Raw genomic sequence first — 27,284 nt, 5'->3', positions numbered from 1 at the left:
TGGCTGAGCCATGGCCTGGCCTCAGGAATTCCAGCGGGCCGCAGCACCAGCAAGTGCAGCGCTGTGCTTCTCCACTGAACTCCTCAGACCACTGGAGCAAGGGCTACTCATCTCTTCTCTCCGAGCCAGCACAGAGCGACCCGCCCGGCTCAGCGCTGCAGGGGCGGTGCGGCTGGTTTGAAAGCGGCGCGCTCGCTCTTCCTTCTGAAGCGGTGTGGGACCCAGTGTCTAAGCAGGGGCATGCAGCCCACAGCTAGTGATGAGAGGCGCGTGGGCAGGTGGGTGGGGTCCTGCTTTACATCGCCAGCGTGAGTCACTGCACGGCACAGTTTGCGAGAGCGGCTCTGTGCGGCCTATCCTGTGTTGCTCACGGCGACCCCGCTGCCAAGTGTTCTAGGCAGAGCGAGGCCACCAGTGATTTTCACTGTGCAGAGCTTCATTTCGGTGAGCTGCGCTAATGCGAAGCTGCAACCAACGCCTGCACTGGCTGGGTTGTGGATTTCCTGGTGTCCAAACTCCCAGAGCTGGGGGAAGGAGATGAATGGTCCCAGTTTTTTATTACCTGTCAATAGAATGCACCAGCCATGCACCCAAGGACCCGGTGCCCATATCCCAGTAGAAGGCCCCGTCCATGATGCAGGTGCACACGGGGAGCCTTTTCTGTTCCATTAGCAGTACAGTACACAGTCTACATTGCAATGCGAATGCCACTCAGTACCTCAGAAAGTCGGCAGGAAAAGGGTTAAGATGCCTAGTTACTCTCTTTATACCTCTGCTACATTTGTTTATAGACTGAATTTCCCAGAAGCTGAGCCTTTTACTAGTGGATCTGCTGTAGAACCACGTTATTATAGATTGCAAGTTCCTTAAAGGTCAGATAACACAGCACAATTGAATCGTATTAGTGAGCACAGCATATCTCAACTTGGTATTTCACTAAGAAAAACCATAAAGCAGATTGTTTGTTGCAGGAAAACATACATTGCATTATAAACTCAGCATAATTGTCTCCAGAAACAAACAAACAATCCCTTTATAAGAAAAACTCCTTGTAATTGTGGGTCCTCAGCACAGCTGCTTTGCAGGAGAGATATTGGGAGACTATTGAGCGCAGATAGTCCAAGTATGTATTTTACAATTTAGGTACAGTACCTAAATGCATAGCGGAAGGCCTAGAAAGGAAATAAACAACTTCCAAGTGTATTGTTGCGAGACAAATATTCAATACTTCATTTAATGTATGGTTTGCAGTTAGCGGTTAATCTAAGACAATGCACAGGGAGCCATGTTTCACACAGCTATTAAGGAAATGCAGAATTGATTGTAAGAATGATTGAAGATTTCTAAAGAGCACAATTCCCAAGACAGTGATGCCCATTGCTTTTTTTTATTTGTCTGTAATCTACTCAGACAAATCCTTTTATCACATTTATTTCCCTTCCACATTACAACCCATGTGATTAATTACTTAACTTTGCCATCCCCCTTATCCTGCTGCACTCTCTCATTTTTCATCCGTTTAAAATGGGTTTTCATCTTAAATAGACATATTTTCTTTTTAAGCTTCTTTACTTTATGTGGTTATTAACAGTAAATGTCAATATGTCAAGGCAGCTGAAACCTACAGCAAAGATCTTCACCACAACCTGCAGATCTGCTGCTAGAGAACAATCCTCGCCTTGATTTCATAGTTAGTTTGGAAGATAGTGGGTTTAATTAGTCACTTCGCTTTCCGCCAGAACACAGTTCAGACCTTTACCACGTGTGACACAAGTCTTGGGGATAGGAAAAGCACAGACCTCTCTCTCCTAGAATTCCAACTCCAGTTAAATGCACTTAAATTCAAAACAGCTATACTGAGCATTCTTATCTGGAAATTCTCATCCGATTCTACATTTAATCTCATCAATGCAAAAGGAATAGGAACCAGTGCAACTGTTTAAAAATGTATTAGTCACAGAAAGAGGAGAACAAGCCATTTAAAAAAATGAATAAACAAAGACTTGTCCTCTTTCATCCACCATGAATAGAAGTGTATGCTGTTAGCAACCTGATGGAAGACAAGGATCATTCTGATAATTCCCACCCAGTGCCCAGCCTAATCTTTAGTTCCGCAGAACACCATTGTGTCCCAGCCAAAGAGCAGTGAAATACACACGAAAAAGCAATTAGATTTAAATCTAGTTTCCTTTTACTACCTTGCGTTTCCCTTTTCTTTACTTAGATTCTCTTCAGTGTTGTAACTAATATGATTTCTGTTTAACACAGTGTGAAATAAGAATGATTTATGGGTCTGTTAACATTATTCAGCTACCTAACGACATTTCAACCCCCTAAAAGTGCAGCTTGCTAACAAAATTCCGGTGTGCTGTATAATTATTTATATACTCTGCCCACGTAATCAGTGTTATTCCGGCTCTCACGAAGCTTAATTTCTTTCTTTACATTGTGCGCTCTCATGCCCTGGAAGTCAAATTACATGGCTCCTTGATACAGTCCTGGTTCCCTCGTGAATATTTCAAACAGTGGACATTTTCAAATATCATTTCAATACACCTGTGTGCTGTATTTAAACTGGCATTTCAGTACCAAGGAACCCCTGCCTCAGCGCAAATAAAGCCCAGCTCAGTGGCTCTGTGTCTCATTCCCCATGGGAACGAGGTGCTGTGTATTTAGGAGCCTCCTCAGAACTGACTCCAACAGGCCCCACTTTGACGGGTACAGGGTAAAGTTTTCAAAAGCCTCTAAGTGAGTTAGGCGCCAGACGTTACTCCCAGGCCACTGAGCCATGGCCCTTGTGAACATTTTCCCAGTAGCCTCTAAACTGGGCCCTGGGCAGGGTCCTTCTGCCTCCGCAGCAGCAATCTTTTGAGTTTGGGGCTTTCAAGACCCTTCAGTAAGTCTTAATGCAGTCCCATGGACATGGAGCATCCTCCTGTGCTCGGCTCCTCTGGGCAGCGCCTCCCCTCTGCAAATCGGGGCAGCCACGTAGCAGAGCTCCCACTCACCCTTCCCTGGCCAGTGTTTAAAATGTAGCAAGAAAACAATGAAATGCCGACTCTCATTTCCATGCCACAGAGGGAATAGTTTATTGCTAACGCAGCAAATAGAACTAATTGAATACACTGGAAAAAAAGAAAGAGGAGGAAAGTATAGGTACAGTCCACACGCAGAAAGGGCGAATCAGGATCTGAATATTCATGGGCCAGGAAACTGCAAATCCTTGAATGCAAAACCTCTTCATAGATGGTTTGACTGCCACAGACAGGGTACGCGGAGAACGCAAGCCTTGTATATTTAATACATATACGGTGTGTTTTTAAGAGTACAATTATGGGCCAGATTCTCTGGTCTATGAAGCAGCTTTTGCACCTTTCCGGTAGCACGAAGCAACCTGAAAGCCAGCGGAACTGCCAGTGGTGGCATCCCCACATACAGAGTGAGCCCCTGGTGGCCTCAGGGCTAGCAAAGCAGCTCCTGTGCCATTCATCCTCTGTCAGCTTGTCAGCAAAAGAGAACCCCAGGAATCTCCACCTCTTGGAACAGCTCCTTGGTGCCATGGGCAGCAGGATGCAATGGCTGCTCTACTTTACGCCAGGGATCAGACTGGTGGCTACTGGCCCCAGGATAAGGGGGGCTGGACGGGCAGCCTCATTGAGCCACCTTTGCCCCTCCCTTGTGGTCTGACACTGAGCACAGCTCGGCTGGAGTGGAAAATCTGGCCCTGTGAGACTGTGCAGTTAATCACCGAGCACATCCAGTTTCACCCACAGCCAATTAAATCTGCCACTTGCTTTTTTAGCTCACTGCCATTTGTGACCCTTCATTTCCAGTGGCAACACAAATAATAATTAAAATACAAGAATCCTACATTAATGTAACATTCAGGTTATTCATTAAAGCACCGAGAAGTCCAGCAATGAAATGCCAAGGGTCTCACGGTCATGTTAATGAAGAAGGATCCACGTATTCTGTCCCACACATTTAAGAACAGAGTCATGAGCGTCAGGCAGGAGGTATTTTAGATATTAACGTGCATTTTCACAAAGAGTGACGTGACTAGGGGTACCAGGGTTACTAGGGGACATGACTAGATATGTGAAGCATGGCCACTGAAGGTTAACAGGACAATCTGGGATTTTTCATTTCCCCATCTTTGGGCACCGAGATACACACCCTAATGTCTGCATAACCTGAAGTTTGGTATTTTAATTTCCTTTTTCCCCCTGAAGAAAATAAAGGAACAATTAAAAGAACATTAATAAGTCTGAGGAGCTGTCGGACTTGCAGACAAGCTCCATTTGGAATCTCCACTGTTGCTCTTGCAGAGATTAGAAGAAGAGAAGAAAGGGAGTCGGCAGAGTTGCAAAGTTCCACATGGGGAAAGCTTCTCCTTGCAGAGGTTAGAAGTTCTGCAGGAAAGAGGCTCTCTCTTCCTTCTCACCAGCATGAAGATGCACAATCCAACCCGTGTGCACTAACATCTGCCTTTGGAAACCTGTTTACCTACAGCTTTGTTGAAAGTTTTCTACCAAGGCACTAGCTGTGACAGTAATGCAGGTCCTGAACCTACACAGAGTTTATTGCAGGGTCCAAGTCAGAAAGGTGATGATCACCCCATGCAGAAGGCCATCCCCCGGCCTGTGCACCTCTCAAGCACTCAAAGTTATTGGCTTGAGTGCACAGACATGAATTTCATCCCTAGCACCAACGCCAGTGCTAAAGCTCTAAACGTTAGCCAAACCTCATATGCACATGTGCAAAACCACCTTTTTAAGCACTTTTCTGATTCTTAGGTGAAGTAGGCAAAGGACCTAGAACCCATCCAGCAAAGAACTTAGGCACATGCGTTGTCCCACTGACAAAGTTATGCACGTGCTTCAGTGTTACGGTGTGGGGGGATCCTAGTCCCAAGAAAGCAGTACTCCACCTGAAAATGCCACAGCTTTATGTGCTTTTATCCACTTTTAAGTTACAAATGAACAAATAAGCACCTTTAAAAGGCTCTTCCAATGGAAAAGATTTCTTCACCATTGCATCCCCAGAAACAGCTGAAGAAATTTTTCTCAAATTTTTGAAAACAACCACTCCTTGGCAGATGCCCAGCATGGACAATTTCAGCACACCATGAAATGTTTTCAGAGTTCTGAATATGTAGAAACAGGATGATAATGAAACACCCAGATGTAACTTTAAATATAGCAAGTGACGCTTGCCATAAGGCTTGTGACTATCTAGCAATACGTTTTCTCAGCCTCAGAAAATCCAAGCTAGCGTTGAGCATTGAATCCAACTGTTACCATTAATTGTTAGAATATTTGTATTGTACACTTTACATACCAAATAGATTCCAATTTCATGGTGGACTAGATCGCAGAAATGCCGCTTTTAATCTTTTTAATTCTAAAGTAGTAAAAAACTTTAATATTTCCTAATGGAGTGTACATTTATTCATATCTAACAATATCGCTGTAATTTAGGAGCAATAAAAGTCAAACTAGAGTCAGTATGATAAGCTTGCAGCTTTGGTTGCAAGGTTCAATCAGTTAACCTAAGACAGCAATAGCTTCCCTTCAGTGAGTAATGATGCAGAATAATATTTAGATAGAGATAAACCCTTTTTGCATAGGAAATTGCATTATGATTTGCTGGGTCTTAGCGATTCTCAGCTAGATGCGTTCGTTTACCAATGAAGTTATTGCTTCAGGCATTTTTCCATGGTGCTTTGATTTTTTTTCTTTTCAGGTTTCCAGGGGATTTGGAGCTGAGTAAGGAACCTTTATTGTTCTTGATGTAGGCATGTGTAGTGCATCCACAGGGACAGATCATCTCCCCGGCCCCCAGCCCAGCGTACTCACATGAGTGTGTAAGGGGGATAGGAAGAGAAGCACAAGCAGCAACTGCTCTGCTGAACCCAAACCTTCGATCCCACCTGCTCTTAGCTTGTGAGGGCTGGGCAGAGTTCAGGCACTGTCTGTGTGTCCCTGGGCCTCGAGGCAAACTCTCCAGGTGTGGAGCATGTGTCTGATAAACTTTTTGGCAGCGGGGACCCTGCAGTCCAGTTGCCTCGACCCTGAAATGGGTGCCAGCTCTCCCTAGCCTCCCTGACAGCTGCTGAGTGCTTCTGGAAGCTGTGGGCTTGCTGGTTTACTGTTTGCCCCTGCAGAGACCACATGACAGTGTAAGCAAGTACTGCACAGGCTCTGCAATGCATTTCCAAACACTCACATGCTTTACTCTTCGACAGCAAACGAGACACTCAGTTTGATGGAAAACCTGCATGCAAAACCCTGCCTCAGCACCCTCACCACACCAAGAGCCCTTGGGGGTTTGATCAGTGTCTTTCCAGAGGGTCCTGGATTCTTCCCACCCAGCCATGTCTGCTTCTGGCCATGGTCTGCTCACCTTTCTCTGAAATGGCCAATGAGAAAACCATCCTTTCATAAGACTCTGCCCCCACGTCCCGTCCCTTGTCAGGTGATCTGTTGCTTGGATTTCTTCTCACCTAGTCCTCGGGTGGCAGCTAATCTGTCAGTTTATGGTGTTTTTATTTGAATGGGAGACCCTCCAGATTAATGCCCTTGATTGTCCTGCATGGTCAGCCTCTGGCTAGGCACAAGAACTGCTCCTGTCACCTCCCGGGAGCTTTCCCCAGAAGAGGGGAAGGCACAAGGCAACAGTGTAGGCTCAGGAAAGTCTCACAGTCCAAATGGCATCTATAAACCAGTTTGTGATTTGGTTCAGATCCACAGACCTACACTAATCTGCCATATCCTCCTTCCCCTCACATTGCTCAGTGTCTGTGAAAACCATGGGAGTCCCATGTGGTTAAAGCTCTGGAAGGGAAGCAGAGAGAAGGGCTGGGCACTTGACACGTCCTCTTGTATCCCACCCTGACCCACTGAAGTTATTCCAGCAAACCGCAGCGGCACTAACTGCAGCGTTAACGTTTGCATTGCCCAGCTCTGCGCCTTCTGACCCAGGCTCGTTTGTGGGGGGAGGGTAGGAAGGCACGAGTGTGGCTATGAACTCAAGGGCTGCAGACCAAGGGACTCAGTTGGCTTTGTTTGCTCCATTTCTGGTACCATGCAATACAGATTTGGCCAACAAGAATGCTGCTCAGAGGCTGCACTTTATTTCTGGGCCCTGCCATATGACTTGAATCATGTTTACAAGAAGCTAATATCCCGTCATGCGGCAGGGGCTGAAAGCCATCACACCTTTAATCCTACATAACTGCATCCGTTTCTTCTGACTCCCATTTCGTTCCAGGATCATGACTTTGCACATCCAACACTGTCGAACTCCTCTCTGGCTCTCAACTCTCACTACCAACGGTTAAACCCACCAAGTTTTGTAGCCCAGATAAATAGCACAATGCCATCCCTTTCCTCAACTGTCACATACTTACAGCACCTTTGTCCCATCAGTGTGTACCTCTTACCCTCTGCGGTCCAAAATTAGAGACACAGGGAGAGCAGTGATGGCCGCTGAAGATGGTGTGGGATTAATTTTGTTGAAATTAATAGATGGGAAATTAGCTTGAAGGTTAGAGTGCTGACTTGGCATGTAAGAGGTAACAGAATCAATGCCAATATTCTCCAGAGGGAAGAACCAAATGGGGATAAACTATTGACAAATTAGAGATCTCCTCCATCAGAAACAACTACGGGATTCATGGTTTGTAATTGGAGTTTCATGAGTCAGCATATCTGGTGTTCATATTTTAAAGCCATTTTGTGTAGGATTAGAGCTGAAAGTATAATGTACAATTAATAACTTGTCCAGCTAATTTAGCCTTTTTCTGCACGTCATCCAGGCTGTGATTTCCTCCAGTGCATATGTTTGATTTTTGGATGATGGTTTTAGTTCCTTCGGGTGATGGCGAAGTGTTCCCTGTGAATATTCAAGATCCCGCGTCGCAGTGGTGTTACTTCGTTGCAGTTGGAATGCCAGGGATGTCACGTAGCTTTTGTTTCGTTCCTTGACTGGATGAGTGAAGCATGCATACTTGACTATGTGAATCTAAAATTTGGTTTCAATGAACGCTTTTGTACACGATTCTGAAAGTCACTTTCCATGAACCTCTTGCTTGTTAAGATGAATTACAGAAATGTTCCTGGAGTATGACTATAAGAAGGGGCATTAACATGGCTGAAGCAATGCTATTTACAAATATGGGAGAATACTGATGGAAAGTCTGTGGTGTTGCGTGTCCACCGCTGTGTGGGATGGAGGCATGGGTGGGTCCAAAACACTGGAGAGTTGTGAATTCTGCCTCTTGGCATGATGAACTCCAGGCCTGTATTCAGCCAGAACAGAAAGGGTCAAATTCCACTCTGGACTGGCTCCATGGATGCAACTAAAAGCAAAGTTTGGCTCAGGATATGTTCCAACAATTTCCCTAGTGAAAATAACTGCCAAGTGTTCGTGCTTTTACTGAAAGTCCTGGGATGCTTCACGGGTTCTAGAATTTAGCTTAAATCTTTTTGCTGTTTTTCTTTTCCTCAGTTTCTTTCAAGTACTGATTAAATTTGGAGCTGACCAACTCCAACTCAGGCCAGTGCACCTAGAAGGACATTTTGGGAGGAGAACTTACCTGTAAAAACCACTGTGAATTTTACATCCCCCCCTGGCATTTGGGGCTTGTTTGTGTTGTAAAATAAATTATTTTAACTTACTATACTTCACAGGAGAGTTTGTCAAGGTAAATACCATCATTTACATAAAATGTGACTAGCGATTGTAATATTAAAGCAATAAAGAGCAAGTTTATGATGCTTAGATGTACAATCTGACGGGGGGGAGAGGGGGCCGTGAATCTTGCAGCATTTACTAAACTGGTGTGGAGACTTTGGGGAAGAAAACTGGAGTTTTATAAAAACATATTTTTTCGTAAGTATGATTTTTTCCACAGCATTCAAACACTTTGCTTTTAAAATACTCTTTCGGCTTTGAAATGGCAACCAACTAAATGTAATGGCAGAGCACAGAAGTGGAGGGGAATAAAACACCCCAGGAAAGTTGTGTTCACAAGTGGCACTTGGTTTTGGAATCTCAGTTGCAGCAATTAGCACGTTTTGCTTAAGAGAGCTGCCTTCTTGCTGCCAACACAGAGCCTCACTCGTAGCAATTATCATAGAATCCTAGGGCTGGCAGGGACCTCGAGAGGTCGTCTAGTCCAGTCCCCTCCACTCATGGCAGGACTAAGTATTATCTAGACCATCCCTGGCTGGTGTTTGTCCAACCTGCTCTTAACAATCTCCAATGATGGAGATTCCACAGCCTCCTCCAGTGATTAAACACCCTGACAGTTTTTCCTAATGTCCAACCTAAACCGCCCTTGCTGCAGTTTGAGCCCATTGCTTCTTGTCCTGTCCTCAGAGGTTAAGAAGAACAATTTTTCCTCTTTGTAACAACCTTTTCTGTACTTGAAAGCTGTGATCATGTCCCCCCTCAGTCTGCTCTTCTCCAGGCTAAACAAACCCAGTTCTTTCAGTCTTGCCTCACAGCTCATGTTTTCTAGACCTTTCATCATCTGTGTTGCTCTTCTCTGGACTTTCTCCAATTTGTTCACATCTTTCCTGAAATGTGGCGCCTGGAACTGGACACAATACTCCAGCTGAGGCCTGATCAGTGCAGAGTAGAGCAGAAGAATGACTACTCGTGTCTTACAACACTCCTGCTCATACAGCCCAGAATCACGTTACCTTTTTGTGCAGCAGGGTTACACTGTTGACTCATATTTAACTTGTGGTCCATTTTGACTCCCCCCCCCCCCCCCCCGATCCCTTTCCGCAGCACTCCTTCCTAGGCAGTCATCTGATCGTTCCTTCCTACGTGGAGTACTTTGCATTTGGCCATTTGCATCTCTACGTTGCATTAGCGAGTTTCCAAACCCTGAGATACTTCAGTGGAAGTAGCACCCGAAGCTGAAACTGGCTTAGAAAAATTCAGAGATTTCATTCTCTACAGGAAAAAGTCTCTCTCTAAGCACATTAAAAGCTCTTCAATAGCCCCATAATGTTGGCATTAGGGCATGTTCTCAATATGCCAGCCAATGTACATGGTCCCAAGTGTATGTGAGGCGCTTTACAGAGAAATCACATGGCAAGGTCCCTGCCCCAAAGAGTTTACAGATTAAGACTCTGACTCTGCAAAGACCGGTGCTTAGCTTTTCACACGTGAACAATCCCACTAAACACAATAGGGAATTGAAGCATCTTTGCTGAATTGAGGTTTAAAGGCTCAGTCTGGCAAATGCTTCTCCGCGTGAACAACCCTCACTCAGATAAGCTGCCTCATAGACTTCAGTGGGACCAACTCACATGGGTCAGAATGACTCATGCGTGTGAGGACAGAGTCATAAAGGCTTGATCCTGCCACGCGCCCTCATCTCACATGGAAGTTAAAGGGCATGTCACATCTTGCAGGACTGGACCCTATATCTTCAGTCTAAACAACAATAATTTTCCCCTTTGATGAAGACATGCAGATAGTCTGGGATTTACAATAAAACTTTTAAAAGGGGCTGAAAAGCAATTTAAACAGATTCCAATGCTAAATAATACTTAAATAAGAGGGAAAAAAAGAATAGAATGGGCTGCTGACAAGTTATATGCCATACTGAAATTATAATATCCACACTTAATGCCTTGGAAAGTTTGATAGTGTATGTTCCTTACTTGAACTCTGCGCTAAATTCTCAGCTGTCCATTGACACTCTTACCCTTCTCAATTCACTGAAACCACTTCAAGCAAAAAACATTTGAAAGAAATTACCTCAGCGTATTACACCATGAGCAGTGAGAAATGTCTCACATGAGACTCACAGGCCCCAAAAGCAATAAAATTTCTGCTGAAGTGCATGATATAATAACTCAGGGAAAAGAAATCCCCATGACAACAAGAGGAAAAAGAAATCCATGAAAAGCAGAGGATTCAAACCGCTTTCAATAGAAGGTGTCACCAATCTGTGGTGGAATTTTCACTTTGAAAATCAAAAGCCTTTGCTCTTAACTTTCTTTGTAACCCTGTTGTTCCTCTCTTGCCTAGACCACACTTTTTACAAAGCAGAACATGCCTCACTAAATCAATACATGATTAGGGGTCAAACTCATCATTTAAACTCAGAAATGTAACCGATTCTTTTCCACTGTGTTTTCCAACGGGGCTATTTTTCCTCAGTCCTCTTTCTGGATTTTCGGTAGTGTAACTGCACGACGAGTGTGCTACGGCATTCACACACAGCTAAACATGCATTTAAATGACAAACAGCTAGAAGCAAAGCACTGTAGAATTTCCTCTCTGGATTACTGAGCCAAATGCTCAGAAGGTATGTTGTTCCCACATTTGTATGCGGATATTTAAAGTATTCTAGACCTCGCAGGCCATCCGCCACGACTGGAAGTCAGAACCATATCTGCTTGGGCTTCTTGGAAGTGTTTGTTCATAGACCCCTGCCTGGATAATCAGGGCGTCCGGGGGAAATGAACTGCCCCAGTGACAGCATACAGTAGCAGAGAAGGGGAAGGGTCACAGGCACGTACACCCTGTCTCCTTTAGGGGGGCGGGGTATGGACCTTGTGGCCCTGTGGTTCAATGTGTCTGGTTGCCATCAGCACTCCGGGCAGAATGGCCTAGTGGCTGGAGTTTACAGCTGCCCTCTGGCTCAGACCCAGGGGGCCCAGTGCCCAGAGCCAGTAGAGCCGCCCCTGCTTTCGGGATGGTATGGCCTAGGTGCCCAAGTCAATGGAGCTTCCCTCGCCTTTGGAGCAGTGTGGCCTAATGGCCAGAGTCACTCGAGCGACCCCGGTCTTCAGGGTAGCGTGGCCTCACGACCAGAGTGGTTGGGTGGCGGCTGGGGTAGGGGGTTCCAGTCCCTCCCTGCTCTACCGGGTCCCAGCCAAGGACGCAGTCAGTGACCCATGAATGTCGCTGTGTCAATGGGATCCAGCCGAAACATGCTGCTTCTTCACAGGCCAATAGGTAGGCCTCCCCCTAGGCCACTTCCTGTCCCGATTCCTGAAGCCTTTGCCCGGGCATCTTTGGGGTCTCTGGCTCCTTTGGCGGGTGTAGCACCCTGTGAATCCGGCTTCCGTAGAGCAGCCATTGGTTCCTCTGGCTCCCTGGGGGAGCCTCCACCACACGTCCTTCCTCTTCAGCGACCTGCCCCAGGTGATCTGGGCTGCTCTCCTGCATACTGATGCAGCAGTTGGAGCTATGCCCAGCAGGGACGAGGGTGGCGTGGCTTCGGCTGCCAGGAATATCGGGGTCATGTACACCCCGTCACAGGAAGGCATAGCCCCTGGATCAGGTTACACATTAGAAAGCAAAGGATACATGCTTCATGTGGAAATCTTTAGTTGCTCCTGTTTGTGGTGTCCTTACCGATAACCTAGAGAGGATGGCCATGGCCCTGCAAGCCCGTACAGGCACTGGCAGGGAGCGCAGGGTCCTTGTGTTGCCACAGGAGAGTCAACAGACTCTACATGTGGGAAGAAGCAGGAGGCTTCATCCTCCACTTTGAGTGCAGGGAGTCTCAAGCCATGTGCATCTGCTCCTTCCCTCGCACGAGTGCGGGTGCAAAGGGGGTGGAGCGTGGATGGGCAGTGGGTGTGGCTGAGCAGGTGGGGGCATGAGTGTGACCTCTGTCATGATAACTCCCAGCTCCACCCAGACCTGCTTCCTGCGAGGAGACAGGGAGGGTCTCTGCATCGTGTGCCCCCAAGGCCCTTTCATCAGCAAACAAATAAAAAATCTAAGAGGTGGCAAGAAGCAGCTTGGTGCCAGCGCTGGCCTTTCTGCAGGAATGGGTGTTCCCGCAACGCCTGCCCTGCGAGCACGCTCCCCTTTGCTGTGCGGGACTGAGCACGGTGTCTGCGGTGGGCTTGGGACCGCTTAGTACAAGGTGCGACTCTGGGCTCATTAGGTGATACAACACTGCAGTGAAGCCTGGTTTCTCCCTGCATCACATCCCTCTGCCTGAAACAAAACAGAAAGGCTGAGAGAACCCAGTTATCGTCCTTGAGAAATGTAGCTCTCCTCGCCTAAGACCACAGAAAGAATGTGAGTGTCTCTGCTCAGACCTGTCTGCACCAGGGTAGATTCTCCTGGTAGCTCTTGGTCTGGGAGCAGATCCAGACCCCCAGATAATGAGATTAAAGAAGCCTATGAGAGACCTTTACTCACCTCCACCCTCTCACCAGGTCAAGAACAGGGAATTCCAGGCACCTTGCCCAGGGCAGAGTCTGGCCCTCAGCATGCACAGTACAGGCCTGATCAAAAGGCCATTAAAGTCTGGTGCAGTTCTTTTGTCAGTTTTAATCAGAGCTGGACACAGACCTCATGAGGTGTACATGTATGGTGCGGCTGCATCTTTGCCTTGTATGTATGCGCAAGAAAAATATGGATCTGAAATAACAGCAGGATAATTCTTTCTGCCAGTGAGAAACAGCACTGATATCCTCCAATTATTTGCAGGTGCAAAACTGTGCCTCAACATTAGATGCTATCACTGAAAATCAGGTCCTAATGTTTGAAGAAAGGTGAGAGGCGATACAGCCTTGAAACAGCCAATATTGCAACAGGGGGTGTATATGTTAAAATTCATAGGCAGCGTAATCCCAATACATCAGATCCATGGCGAGTGGAGGGCAGCTGAGTCACTGTGTTTCAGCAAAAGCCAACTCACAGCAGGACCTGGAAAAATCAATACCCCTTCCCTACGCTGTCAGAAGTGCTGAGGGTACAGTATAGACTGTAAAGGCCTTTTACAGAGACATACAGTAGTTAAAGTATCAGCAATAGCTCACATCATTAGAAGCAAAGCCCGATCTATCCATCCATCCTCCACTGCCCATCAGTGCTGAGTGCCAGCGTTCGCGGACGTGGCTGAATTTTCTGAATATCGTGAAATTGAATAACTCTGATACAGCAGCACAACAGTGAGATTCAAGCATCGCGGGAATAATCCTGAAGTGACCAAAGGCTATTGCTATCTAATGGCTGTTCGGGGACCTATGCGAAATGAGCCCAGGGTCTCAGTCCAGTGTCTTGGCCGTGGTAGCCTCTACCCTCCTCTCACTTCCCCTGCTGGCAGTCTCAGCAGAGAGGTGCAGGAGATGCCCAGCCATGGAAATCAACTATTGGAAAAGTAACTCATGCTGTGCAGTCTGGGTGGATACCAATTGCAGGTCACAGGAGTACAAATATTGTATGAGAGTGAAGCACCTACCACAGGCCTGTCGATCGACACAGCCAGGGACGGGGAACGCAGAATGGGAGCAACCCCGGGGAGGCAAGAAAACCTGCTCAAATGATAATAGTGCATGACCGTCCCTACCCCAATATAAACTAGTTTAACGTGTGGTTCAGAGAATCAGTTTCTCCAGCCCAGGTACAATTGCTTCTTGGAACAATTGGTTCGGGAGCAGATATTTCCTGAAGCAGCTTCTTGTATTATTCAGGACAAGGAACCCCGATTTATTGGTGTTATTAATTATTTGTATGACAGTAGCAGCCTGGGGCCTTATTGTGCCGGGCACTTTACAGCCAGATTAGACCGGCACTGCCCTAAAGATTTTACAGTCTAGAAAGAGAAGGCAGACAAAGAGCATGCATTTAACTTTACCCAGGCAAGCAGTCCCACTGTTCAACAGGGCTACTCACATGCGAAAGGTTAATCCTAAAGGTTTGAGGCCTAAGAATGAATGAGCCACTAAGTAAAAGTAACACGACATAATTAGGAAGACAGGATAGCAGTTCCTTCGTTAAAGTTGCAGTGAGAGTTTCACTAAAAGGATGAAAGCTCTTCATTATAAATGAAGAATATAAATTTATCATATCCTCCCCGTACTTGCAGCCCTTACTCTTAACACTACAGAATGAATTTACCAGTAAATTGGTTCCTTATAATCATTTTTAAATGTCTCCATTTTGATTTTTTACGAGTCTAACCTTTTTTCGGATCCCTCTAGCAAATTAATTCCTGAAGTTTGAGATCTGAAAATTCACTGACTTATAGATTATTTGAAAATCTAAGGCAGAGGATGCATGTGATGGTTAGTAATGTAAAAATATTGGATTTAACACTACTAGCCATAAACACTTTATTGACCTTATGAGGCTCGGTATATTTTGTTACAAATGATACATTTGTTATCAAATGGATGCTACAGACGCTACACTTCCATTCCATAAATGTTTCTAGCCCTTAAGGATGTCAAGATAACCTTGAGAGGGTAAAGTTTCCTGAACCTGCAGACAACTGAAACAATAGCTCTGAGACCCAGGAACTCTCCTGCTCTTCTCAGAGAGTTACTGTGATACCTAAAGTTGATCATTTAGATGCCAACATGATTAACTATTTCACTGCTGGTCACATAAGCGGAACAACCTAGCTAACATGCTTATCCCGCCCAGGCAGCTTCCTTGCCTCTTTAGGTACCAACATCCACTTGCCTGCAGCCCAAGCCCCCAAACCTGCTTCCGTGGGACAACTCCTACCAGGCAGTCACAGGCTGCAGCTGCAGCGTGCTGAAAACTGACACAATCCCTCTATTTTATGCTGTTCCTACAGCAGTGTTTCTCAATTAAATTTGGCCACGGAACCCTTTTGAACTCGATAAATAATTGCGGAACCCCCAAACTCTTAACAGTATTTTTACATATGGGGCCAAAAAAAATGTCGAAATAAGCAAATTATATACAAACAACTAGGTCAGCGTTTCTCAATTAAATTTCCCCGCGGAACCCTTTAGGCTCCACGGGGAAATTACACTCATACTCGATACCTTCTGCCGAAAAATCCGGGACATCTTCCCTTTTTCGGCGGCGTGGAGAACAGCTGCTCTCGGCGGCGCGATGTCGCTTTCCTGCGGAACCCTAACAGTGTTCCCACGGAACCCGAACACCAACTGAGAAACACTGTTCTACATTAACAGCCCAGTGAACAGCACAGGGGCCGGGGCGCTAACGGCACAATTCAGCCCAGGGGCCGGGGCGCTAACTGTACAATTCAGCACAGGGGCCGGGGCGCTAACTGTACAATTCAGCACAGGGGCCGGGGCGCTAACTGCACAATTCAGCACAGGGGCCGGGGCGCTAACTGTACAATTCAGCACAGGGGCCGGGGCGCTAACTGCACAATTCAGCCCAGGGGCCGGGGCGCTAACTGCACAATTCAGCACAGGGGCCGGGGCGCTAACTGCACAATTCAGCACAGGGGCCGGGGCGTTAACTGTACAATTCAGCCCAGGGGCCGGGGCGCTAACTGTACAATTCAGCACGGGGGCCGGGGCGTTAACTGTACAATTCAGCACGGGGGCCGGGGCGCTAACTGCACAATTCAGCACAGGGGCCGGGGCGCTAACTGCACAATTCAGCCCAGGGGCCGGGGCGTTAACTGTACAATTCAGCACAGGGGCCGGGGCGCTAACTGCACAATTCAGCTAGTTTTAGTCGAATAAACACTCCCACTTTTCAGCTGAAATGAAGCTGCAACAGAGTGCCACAGATTTCAGAGACTTTGCCACAGAATCTAGGTCCAGTTTGCTCTGGAAAACGCGGGGTTTTTCCAATGGGTTTTATAGTAAATTACAAACTTTTAAATCAGTGGTTCCCAACCTGTGGCCCAGTGGCCAAAAGTGGCCCGCGAGGGCTTTCAAAGTGGCCAGCAGTTCCCCTCCCGCTGGCTGCAGAAGGGAGCCGCTGCCTAAGGACCCAGGCAGACGGGGCTAAAAGGGGCTAAAAGATCAGTGCAAGCTCCTTGCTGCAGCCACGGGGACGGGAGATCAGCGCTCCCCTTCCCCTGGCTATAGCAGGGAGCACAGCAAAAGCGCTCCGCCTGGGTCCCTAGGTGCTGGGGTCCCTGCTGGAGCCAGAGGGAAGGGAGCACTGATCTTCCATCCCCCTGGCTGCAGAAGGGAGCCACGGCCTAGGGACCCAGGGGGAGCGCACGGGGCTACAGGACGCGTGCGGTTTCCCTGCTGCAGCTAGGGAGAAGGGAGATCAAGGAGGAGGCAATCTAAAACTGCAGGATGACAAAGGCAGCCCAGCTCCAGAAATGACTGCAGGTGCATCCTCTCTGCAGAGTTAACGGGCTCTTCAGTGGTGTCGGCCCTAACCTGGCTCTCATTCAAACACAAAACTCTCTCACCTCAGCATGGTGCCGCTTTACCCCTAAACTAGCTGGCTAAAGCATGAACATGGTTCACCTTCGGGCTGGCAACCTGCCCCTTTGCAGTGAGGATTCAGGTTAAGCCACTCAAGGGCTGACAGTCTTCCGATGCCCTCTCACAATTCTCCCGTGTGCCCGGGAGGACAGACGTGTCCTCTCACAATTCACTGGGAGAGACTCATGGAGCATCACGTGATCCCGCAGTGCCATGGGCCCCAGAAGTTCCAGTGCCAACATGGATGAGCACAGCAACTGCCTGGCTGCAGTCGAGTCTGGATTTGCCGTGTGGTGACTCACGCTCAGACCCAAGTGCCGATCACACAAGTTAACGCTGCACTGGAGACATCCCCCTCTTTGATTGTGGGAGATTCTTGGATTATAAAAGCACCAAGTACTGACGAAAAATCCACGGCAATTCCTATTTAGGGATATCGGGAGCTCATGTAATCTAGAAGGGTAAGGTAGGAATGAAGAGGCATCAGATAATTTCTATTTTGATAGAAACGAAGACTTCATGACCTTTGCCAAACCTCACAACGATTCGCTATGGAGCAAATCATCTTGGCATAGTAGAAGGGATGCAGTTAATTCTCTTTATCATGAAGGTTAATATCTACGGTTAAGTACCAATGTCTGTGATAAAAGAAAGAGGTGAAACTGAGAATATGCAAAAGATATATACACCCGAAAGAAATATCACTGGATTGCTAATAAAGAGAGAGGCTAAAAATAGATAACGCTTCCCACAAAGCTTTAAATACAACTTTTAAGAGGATTCAAAATAAATTCTACGTTTAGAAAAAATAAAATCTAGGAAATTCAATACCAGTTAACTTACACTGAAGACTATAAATGCAATGTGCCACTGAACACATCCTTCAGACAACCCAACCCATGTATGGAATCTCAAATTATGAATCCAGAGCAATTTTGACACGTTACTCCTGAACAACCACCATGCAGCCTTAACTCCACCTTAAACACAGTTCATCAGCACACACAGGAGATTTCAGTTCTGGAATTTCTACATAAACTTTAAACCTGACTGTAGAACAATCACAATCAGCACAGATCACCCATTCACACAGCTTTTCCTAAACATTACCGAGAAACAGCAGAAACTATAGAGAATTGGTGTAACAGATTTCCTATATAAAGCATATTTTGCACTAACTTCAGCTTCTGGATCATCACAAGATACAGCCTCCTGTAGAGGGTATTACAGCAGTCTAATCTCAAGGAGACAAAGGCATGAACAACTGTAGCAAGGTACACAGCCAAAAGAAATAGCTGCGTATTATTATTCCCATTTTACAGATCAGGAAGCTGAGGCATAGGGAAGTTAAAAAGGGACTGGCTCCAGGCCTGTCAGCAGAGTTTGGAGTAGAAGATAAAGTTATTGTTTCCTAGGACAGTACAGTAATCGCCAGAACAAACTTTCAGTAATGAATGATACAGAGGTGGCCATGGTCCTATTTACCATCCCATGGCACAACAAAATAAATGTGATGGTAATAAAAGGTAACAGTTTTTAATTGGACAAAAGGAAGCCACATGCTACACAATGTGTAAGTAACCCATGGAACTCACTGCTGGAAGACACTAATGCAAGTAGTTCAGTCAGGCTAAAAAATTAGACACTTATATAAATATAAGAACATAAGAATGGCCACAGTGGTCCGTCTAGCCCAGTCTCCTGTCTTCCGGCAGTGGCCAATATGAATCATGTCTGCAATTACTCTCGCTGGGATACAACTGCAAAGACTCTCAATGTTCATGCTGCAGGCAGAAGCTAACCATCAGGGAGGGTCAGGCAGAAATCCCCCTCCTGTGTCACAAATGGGGATTTCTGCCTTGCTCTCAGGCACTGAGGCCAGCTAACTGTATGGGTTCCCGTCCCGTCTCCCAGCATGGCAAGTTCAGCTCAGAGCTGAGGCACCTTGGCAGAGAGGTGAATATCTGCTGACTGCCGGAGCTGTGGCTGCTGGTAGGGTAACCAGGAGATTTCAGTCCCCACAGCTCTCGAGTCCAGCACTGACCATTCGCCAGCACTAACACTTAGCTAAACCACCCCTAGGCAGAGCAACAGCATGCAGCAAGTCCAAGAATGACAACGAAATTCAGATACTGTTCTGCAAACGAATACCTGCATGTGCTTTTCATTCCAAGAGAGAGCTGCGCTCACTCCCTCACCCTTTCCTCACAGCTTTACTTTAAAGATGAAAACACAGCTGCTTGCCCTATTCAGTGCTTGATCTTCTTCTGCCTATGTTGAACAAAAGCAAGCCTCTGTACACACCTCTCTTTAGCTTCTTTCATCAAGCTCCGAAACTTATTCTTTAAGGCAAAGCTTTCCTGTGTGAAACGTCAGTAAAAAAACACAACGATGGCTGTTTGAAAGAAAGTGTGCACAAAATAAAATAACCTCAGCCAATCCTCCTCCTATTGTCCAGGTGTTGATGTGACGCACAGCCTTTGGACAGCACGTTACAAACATGCTCTCATCCAAGCACCCTTTCTGAAAGCTGGTCTCCACTTCATTGGAGTTCCTCAGAGAATCGCTGGGCAGCAAAATAAAGCCAAGCAGATGCCACAGCAAATAAGCGTTATGCACACTTTATTCACAAAATGTCTAAGGGAACCTGCCTGAAGAGGATCAGATCCAACTTACTGCTGGCATGAAAACCTCACACTTTATTTTTATTTTTAAAAACATCAGCTAATTCAACTGGTAGTTAACGTTCTGAGCCGTTCAGTCAACTATCCTAATGAGTGAAATCAAGAGTCAGGCAGGTCCTCCATGTTTTAATCATGACTATTTCCTATTTGGAAAGCAACCGGCACCCTGTGGGTGCTACCAGAAACTAAAAAATACCCACATAAATAATCTTCAGGTACAATTAATTATTTGTGTTTTCAAGTTTTGAGATAAATATTTTAAAACATTGAATGATCTCAATTAGTTCGATACCTTAAAGCAGCTAAGAAACCTATTGATGAATTCAGCCAGTCTTAATACATGTGACTAGTGTAAAATGAGTCTACATTAAAAGTTCCAAATGTGTTTCTATCAACTGGCAATATCAAGAATGATTCATAAACCGAGCTCAATCTAGTCAATTCAGGAACTTTTAGCAGATGGAACTTGTTGCATAAAAGAAATAAATCTCCATTTGGAAAGGAAGTAAAGGATGCTCTGGCTTGTACTGAAGAAGTAATCCGCGTTTATTTATTGTCGCTTTAAAACTGCAGCTAGCACCTGGGCTAGCAGGCATGTTTATTTCTGTAATTATAAACTACTGAACAATCTAGATTTGTATCTTGCAAGTGCAGCTAACTGGAGCAATCTGTTCAAATCTTCTGTGTACTGGGAGCTGCACAAAATGTGCATTTTTATCTATTTCTGGCATCTCCTTCAGAACAGGGTATTTTTAAATAGCGTAATAGCCAGCAATATTAATCGTACATTGATTTTACCTGCACTTCAATGTGTCACTGCAGGGCTTGCCTCCATGAGACCCCTGAGCAGCTAGTCCCTGGCACCTGCCTTCCTCATCTGTCACTACCAGTGTCCCTTACACAGAAAAAAACATATTGTGTGTCTCTGGCTAGGCGATGCCAAGGTCCCTGCAGTCGAAAGGGGAAGGCAGGGCTGGGATTCAGACGGACACACTGGAGACAGCACCTCGCTGAGGTTAGCCGGGCAGGCTTCAGCCCACCGCTGGCAATAAATAAATAAGCAGCAGACCCAGTGTGGGAACTTCTGCACGGAGGGAGAGAGTGAGATTGTAAATAGACCCAACCCTTGGCGGGGAGACACGACAAGTCCGGACACGACCCCACAAAAGCAAGGCAAGGGGAGCCCCTAACGAGAGCTACTCGCCCCCTCCTGCCGCCGCCCGGCATCTGTCCCTGCGGGCCGGCCCCGCTGCCTCCCGCCGCTCCGGAGCCCGTCCCCAGCACAGACGGCGGAGGCGCTGCCCGCGGGGTCCCGGGGGCACGAAGCCCGAGAGCCTTCCCGGGGGCGGGCGGGTGATGGAGGAGGGAGGGAATTGGCGGAGGCTGTGAGCTGAGCCGGTGCCGGACGCAGGCCGGGCCCTGGCACGGGGCTCCGGTGCTCGGCGCGGGAGGCTGGCGGCGGCGCCGTGTGGGGCAGCTGTGTCCGTGCCCGCGGGCTGTGTCTGCGAACACGGGGGGCCCGGGCGCCCCCGGGCGCGGGGCGAGCTCTCCGCCGGCCCCCGGCCCCTCTCCACGGCGGGGGCTGCTTCCCCCTGTCCGTGCCCCCCGCGCCCCACGGGCCCGGCTCACCTGTACCACTCCAGCCCCTTCTCGTAGTGCCGGTCGAAGAAGTGGGGCTCGACCCCCACGGCCCGCACCTCGGGGTGCGCCCGCATGGCCTCCAGCAGCGCCCGGGTGCCGCCCTTCTTCACCCCGACGATCAGCGCCTGCGGCAGCCGCTGCTCCCCGTAGTCGGGCGTGGCGCCGCCCGCCCGGCTCAGCTCCTCGTCCGTGGTGCTGGACTCCTGCGCCTCCCGCTCCGGGTCCCGATCCCGGTCCCGCTCCGGATCCCGCTCCCGGTCCCGGTCCCGCTCCAGCCCGGCGCCGCGGAGCCAGGCGGCGGCGGCGGCGGTGGCGGCGGCGGCCCCGGGCCGGGTGGGGCGGCTGCGGCCGTGGCCGTGGCTGGCGTTGTCGGCCCGGCCGGGGGGCGCGGGGCTGGCGGGGGCGGCGGGCGGGCGGGGCGGCGAGCGCAGGGCGGCGGGTCCGGCGCTGCCGGCCAGGCTGTAGCACAGGTAGGTCAGGCCGAGCGAGAGGCTGCACATGCAGAGCAGCGTGCGCCCCGCGGGCCCCTTAGCGCCGCGCCCGCCCTGCGCCCCGGCCGGGCCGGGGGGCGCCATGGCTGCTCCCCGCTCCTGGCCCCGGCCGCCGGGCGCACATGGTGTCCGCCGCCGCCCGGCCGCCCGGCTCGCCTGGGGCGCCGCCGCCCGCCCGCCCCGCAGCCGCCGGGGGGCAGCCCCGCATGGCACGGCCGGGGACCGGGACCGGGGACCCGCCGCTGCTCCGCCGCCGCCCCGCGCTCCTGCAGCCCGACTTGCCGCGGCTAAACTTTGTGCCGGGCGGGGGGAGCGGGAGGGGCGGAGCGCGCTCCCGGCGCGGGCAGAGCGCGCCCCCGGCGCCGAGCCGAGCCGAGCCGAGCCGGGCGGGGGGGCTGGAGTGGGGGGGAGCGCGCCCGGGGGCCGGGCCGGGCCGGGCCGGGCGGGCAGAGACGGGATGGGCACGGCGCCCTGGGCGGTGCGCGCAGGCTCGGCCCGGCCCCGGGGAGACGGTGGGGGGCCCCGCGCGCGCTGGCTGGGGGGCTGGGGCGGGGGGCAGAGGCGAGGAGCGCCCGGCTCCCCCCACGGCCAGACCGGCGGGGCCCCCCGACCCGCAGCGCCCCTGGCACAGCCCCTCGCCGCCTGCGCCCCGTCCAGTCCCGGCCCCAGTCCGCGGCTCCTGCCGGCCCCACAACTCATCCTGCTCAGTCTTCCGAGGAGCGGCCCTCACCCCCCACTTTGCAGACTGCTGGGGGTGCCCGGCTGCCAGCCCCCCATCTATCTCGGGGGCTCCAAGCAGGGCCGCCTGCCCCCCACTCCACAGGGCAAAGGAGGCTCCTCTGTCAGGCCAGGAGGCAGGGCCCTGCCCCCAGAGGGGTGGGCTTCCTTCTGCTGGGAAAAGCCCAAAGATGGGGACCAGGCTAGATGACCCCTCCAGCCCTACATTTCTATGGTTCTAGGGCAGGAGAGACTCTTTCCCCCAACCCAGGAGCCCCCCCTCATCATGACTAAGGGGGCACCATCTTCCCTGAGAGCACGCCCCGCTTGTACCCCATGGGACACAATGGGAGGCAGTGGCCATCTCTCGCTAGGGGCCAGCGATGTGTTTACCTGTCAGAGATATTTACAAGGGGCCCGGGGCCTGGCCTCTGCAGGGGTGGCATAGTGATCTCCAGACAGGGGCGCCTCCATCAAAGACAGAAAGTCACCCCGGCCCCCTGTCCTTCAGTATGTCAACAAGAGGCGTCTGGGCGTCGAGCCCCATCCAGTAACCTCGCTGATCTGCCGCTGGGGCGAGGGGTGCGCTGGAGTTCTCTGCCCCAGCCGCAAATGTCTGCTTGGCTGAGCGGCTCTGGCGCTGTGTGGACATGGGTTTGTTACCCTCCCAGCCTGGCCCTGGATTCTGTTTGTGGCTAGTAGGTGCTGAGCGCCTCACAGTCCGTAATGTATTTATCCTTAAAGCCCTTGTGAGGCCCGGACCCTCTCACCCCGTAGGGTCCCAGAGCCTGGGCTCCAGCCTGAGCCCGGAGGTCTACACAGCAGTGAAACAGCCCCGCAGCCTGAGCCCCACGAGCCCAAGGCAGTTGGCACAGGCCAGCCACGGGTGTCTAGTTGCCCTGTGACAGACCCACAAAGACCAATGACTTGCCACGGGCCCACAGGCTATCTGTGAAGGATGGAGCAGGGAACTGAACCTTACCACACCAACCTCTGCGCTCGCCTTCCTCTCTGCATGCTGACATGACTTGTGGAGATCGGACAGTTACTGTTTTAGACGTGTGTGCTCCAGTGCATGCACCTGATTTGGGCACCAAAATCTGCAAGGTACCTGCACACGTGGGTATGCCTCATACTGCCCCGGCTTGTGTGGGAGCCCTGGAGATTTCCACACCTTGTTTCGGGGGGGGAGGGGGCTCGTTAAGGTACACGCACTTCTGCACTGGGCACAGCCGTGATGCCCTTGTTTTCGGTGTTGAATGCTATGAACCCAGGAACCTCAGCTTCACAAAGAGAAGAAAATACACCTGACGGCAATAGCCCCGCCCTGCTCTGGTGCCTGCTCTGTGAGACCCGGGTCTGGAGCTGCTCCATCGCCTGCCAGGCAGGCGCCTCCGTCTTGCAAATGGGCTTCAGCATCAGGTTGGCTGGGGGAGTAGTTGGGCTTAGTTCCCCTTGTGCCCTTCTGCCTAGAGATGAAGGGCAATCTTTCCCAAGGTGGGGGTGCGCGTGGGTGGGGGTGCGCGTGGGTGGAGGGGGACAGTGGGGAATGGCGTCTGACTTCTTCAAATCTTGCTGTTAAACCTTCCGGCCCCCCCATCCACTCCCCCCCACCCGCCGCAGCAGCAGGGCAGCCTTTCCAGAGAGATACTATTGGCATCTCTGACTTTGTCTGATCCCATGACAAGAGCAGCATTTGAAAAAAACAACCCACTATTGAGCACAAATATTAACTAGATGCCCAGTGCCGAGAAAGAAATGAATCAAATAAGCTGAAGAGCGCTGACTTCCCCTCGGTGAACAAAAGCTCAATGCTGCTCTCAGCTGGACATGTGTTCTCTCTGTGCAGCTTCAGTTTAGATAAAGATTATTCCTTGATAATATATTTTTTATGGTACACGTGAGGCCTCTGAAAGGCAGCCTGGTGTCCTGTAAATCATTTCCTGTAACTAGTGGATTCCTTTTCAACTGCGTTACAGTTATGTTAATATTTCAGAGCGAACCCGAGCAGACGGAAGCAAACCCTGCTCTCCTCCACTCCAGCCGTGCGCCTCAGTCCACGCGGCACAGTCCAGGGCCAGTGAAACGCCTGCAAGAGCCCAGTGTGGCCGTGACTCCAGCCTAGGGACCACGCTGTGCTTCTGTCTCAGTCTGGAACAGGTGCCTTCCAGGGGGCAGTTCTTCGGGGGGGGGGGGGGGGCCGGGCCTGTTTCAGAAGCGAGGAGTGGCAGGGGTAGAAATCAGTCTGAGCTGCAGAGCTCAAATCAGGTTTCAAACCCGAAGCCAAAGGCCCTGAAAACGCATCCGGGGCTCCAGGTTAATAGCTGGAAGTGTGGAATTACAAGGGCTTGATACAGCGCCACCCTTCCCAGAAGTTCTGAGCAGAGTGCTTTAGATCGACTGTTCTGGTTCAGAAATAGCTTTCGCTACCCTACCTGTACTTCAGCTAAATCCCATGTAGTCGCTACAATATGAGTGTTAGCAAATCAATAGGGCAACTGCTCCTTCCAGAGGGAACTAGCGTTGATAGGTCAGGAGTGTGCAGAGTTCAGAATGCTGGGTCCAGCTTTTCGCCGCTCACTCGCCCTTGGGAGCTCTGAACATGTTCAGGGCGCGGAGTGCGTCAGAGCTGCCTGGGTCCTGTGTGCAGATTGTCCACCATACTGAGCTGAATGCATGCTGGCCATCTCTGGAGCTGGTCTCCAACATTAATGTGGAGATACATCCTCTCAGATCAGATTTTGGGCATCCTTGTGGCTTTTCATACCTGTTTCTGCACTCGTTTTTCCTTTATTTAAACTTGGAGAAACCCTGGGGAATCTACTGGAGTCAATACAATCGTGATGGACTGACTCTGCCAGCATCAGGTCAGAACCACTGACCCAGCAGATTCTGCATCTCTGCCATTGTACTGACTCCATGTCTGAAAAATCTCCAAGGCCATGTTGGCCAAATGCAGTTTACTTTGTGGCAGCCATTTCCACATGTGAATTGATGATTTACTTTAAAGGAGTTGGACGCTATTTTGAAGCTCCAAGATAAAAACAAGGGTCCAGAAAAACTTCAATTATTTATTGTAAAACTGAGCACATATTTAAACCACAGCATTTACCAAAGCACCCCTGTCTGAGACTCCAGGGTCTCCTCCCCCTGTTGTGCTGCATACATACCTAACAGGATTTGCACCCGTACCCTACATCAAGGAAATATAATCTCCTCTTGGGCTCCTACTTCCAGCCCAGAGGAAATCTTTACAACCAGATTGTAAAGTCCTGTAAAACAAGTGGTTTTTCCTGAAATAGCTGGCACTCAGGCTCAGAGCTTAGTATTTTATTCCTCTTAAAAGAAGCAACGTTTTGTATTTTTCTTGTATGGGTGTCAAACACATCCCTGAGTAGCTGTGGGTGTTCTCCAAGTGACTGGTGTGTTCTGTGAGTGGATGCAATAGGAACTGATGGAGTGTAACACTTTATTTGACAGTTTTTGCTCCTACATTTACATCGCCTACCTGCCCATTTCCAGTCACGTTAATTAGCCCCGAAAGTCACTCCCAGCACTCAGTGTATGTTCAGCTCAGAGTCCAGCTGGTGCTGTCGGCTATGCACAGGAATTGCCAGGACATATCAGACCCATGATCCATCTACTCAGGCTCTTCTCTCTGACAGTGGCCCAGACCAGCTGTTTTAGAGAAAGGTGCAAGAAACCCGTAATAGAAAATTATGGCGTCTCCTGCCCCAGTGGGAGTTTCTTTCAAGGCCTCCTCATTTAGTAGTTGCCCTGAAGCATGAAGGTTTATGTCACTTCTAATTTTTTGCATCCTGTGTTATATAACTGGATTCACTCACCTCCGTATAAATGTCTGCTCCTTTGTGATTCCTTGGTCTCCATGGCATCTTCTGGCAATGGGTGGCTGTAAACCCCTGGGGCCAGTCACAGGGTGGCCAGCCCAGATTTCAGGATGAGCCTCCTCTGGGTTGGACTAGGTGTTCCCAGGGCCAAAGACAGCAGGAAGCTGCAGCGCTGGGGCTCCTGCAGTGAGGGGAGGGTGGAGAGACTTGGAGGGAAAGGGGTCTCTGGCAGTGGTGCCTGTGGAAGGGGCAGGTCCCCAGGGAGGAGGGGCTGTGCCTGGGTGGAAGGCTGGTTTAGTGTGTGTTTGAGAACTATGTTAATTTAATAATCCCCAGCCCTGCGCAGGGCGGGGACTGAGAGAGAGAGACTGGAGCATTTGTTGAAGGAGTGCCAGCGAAGGGGCAAACGGGCAGGGCACAGCAGAGGCTCCGCTGGCCAGGATGGTGTGCTCATCGGGCAGCAGGTTCTGTCACAGGGACCCTTTCCTGCACCAGGCGCTAGGGCCCGATCCAAGTCTCACTGAAGTCACGAGTGTCATTTCCATGGCTTTCCTGAGAGTTGGACTGGCCCTAACGGAGAGCTATAAAGCAGGACTCTCCAGGCATGTTCCATTACTGTGGGACCACCAGTTTTCCTCCGCCACGCTAGCGACATTCTTCGCTTCAGCCCACACAGTGGGCTCCGTTTTGTTATTGTTACTCACGTGAGACTCAACATCCTGCTCACGA

At 49.7% G+C, this 27,284-nt stretch overlaps 1 protein-coding gene across 1 annotated transcript in view; it reads right to left on the bottom strand.

The window, feature by feature from the left end:
* The window catches only part of HS3ST4 (heparan sulfate-glucosamine 3-sulfotransferase 4), a 110,922-nt gene extending 88,848 nt beyond the window's left edge, over positions 1-22,074 (bottom strand). Inside the window, exon 1 of the mRNA XM_067534200.1 lies at positions 21,488-22,074. Within this exon, the coding sequence (XP_067390301.1) occupies positions 21,488-22,074 (587 nt within the window). The remainder of the gene's footprint in view (positions 1-21,487) is intronic.
* Between the last annotated feature and the right edge of the window lie 5,210 nt (positions 22,075-27,284).

The sequence above is a fragment of the Emydura macquarii genome, unplaced genomic scaffold, assembly GCF_026122565.2.
Source record: "Emydura macquarii macquarii isolate MOO-44397 ecotype Brisbane River unplaced genomic scaffold, CSIRO-AGI_Emac_v2 contig_3390, whole genome shotgun sequence".
Lineage (NCBI taxonomy): Eukaryota > Metazoa > Chordata > Testudines > Chelidae > Emydura > Emydura macquarii.
Note: the sequence above shows the minus strand (reverse complement) of the source record. Positions and strands in the feature narration are given on the sequence as shown.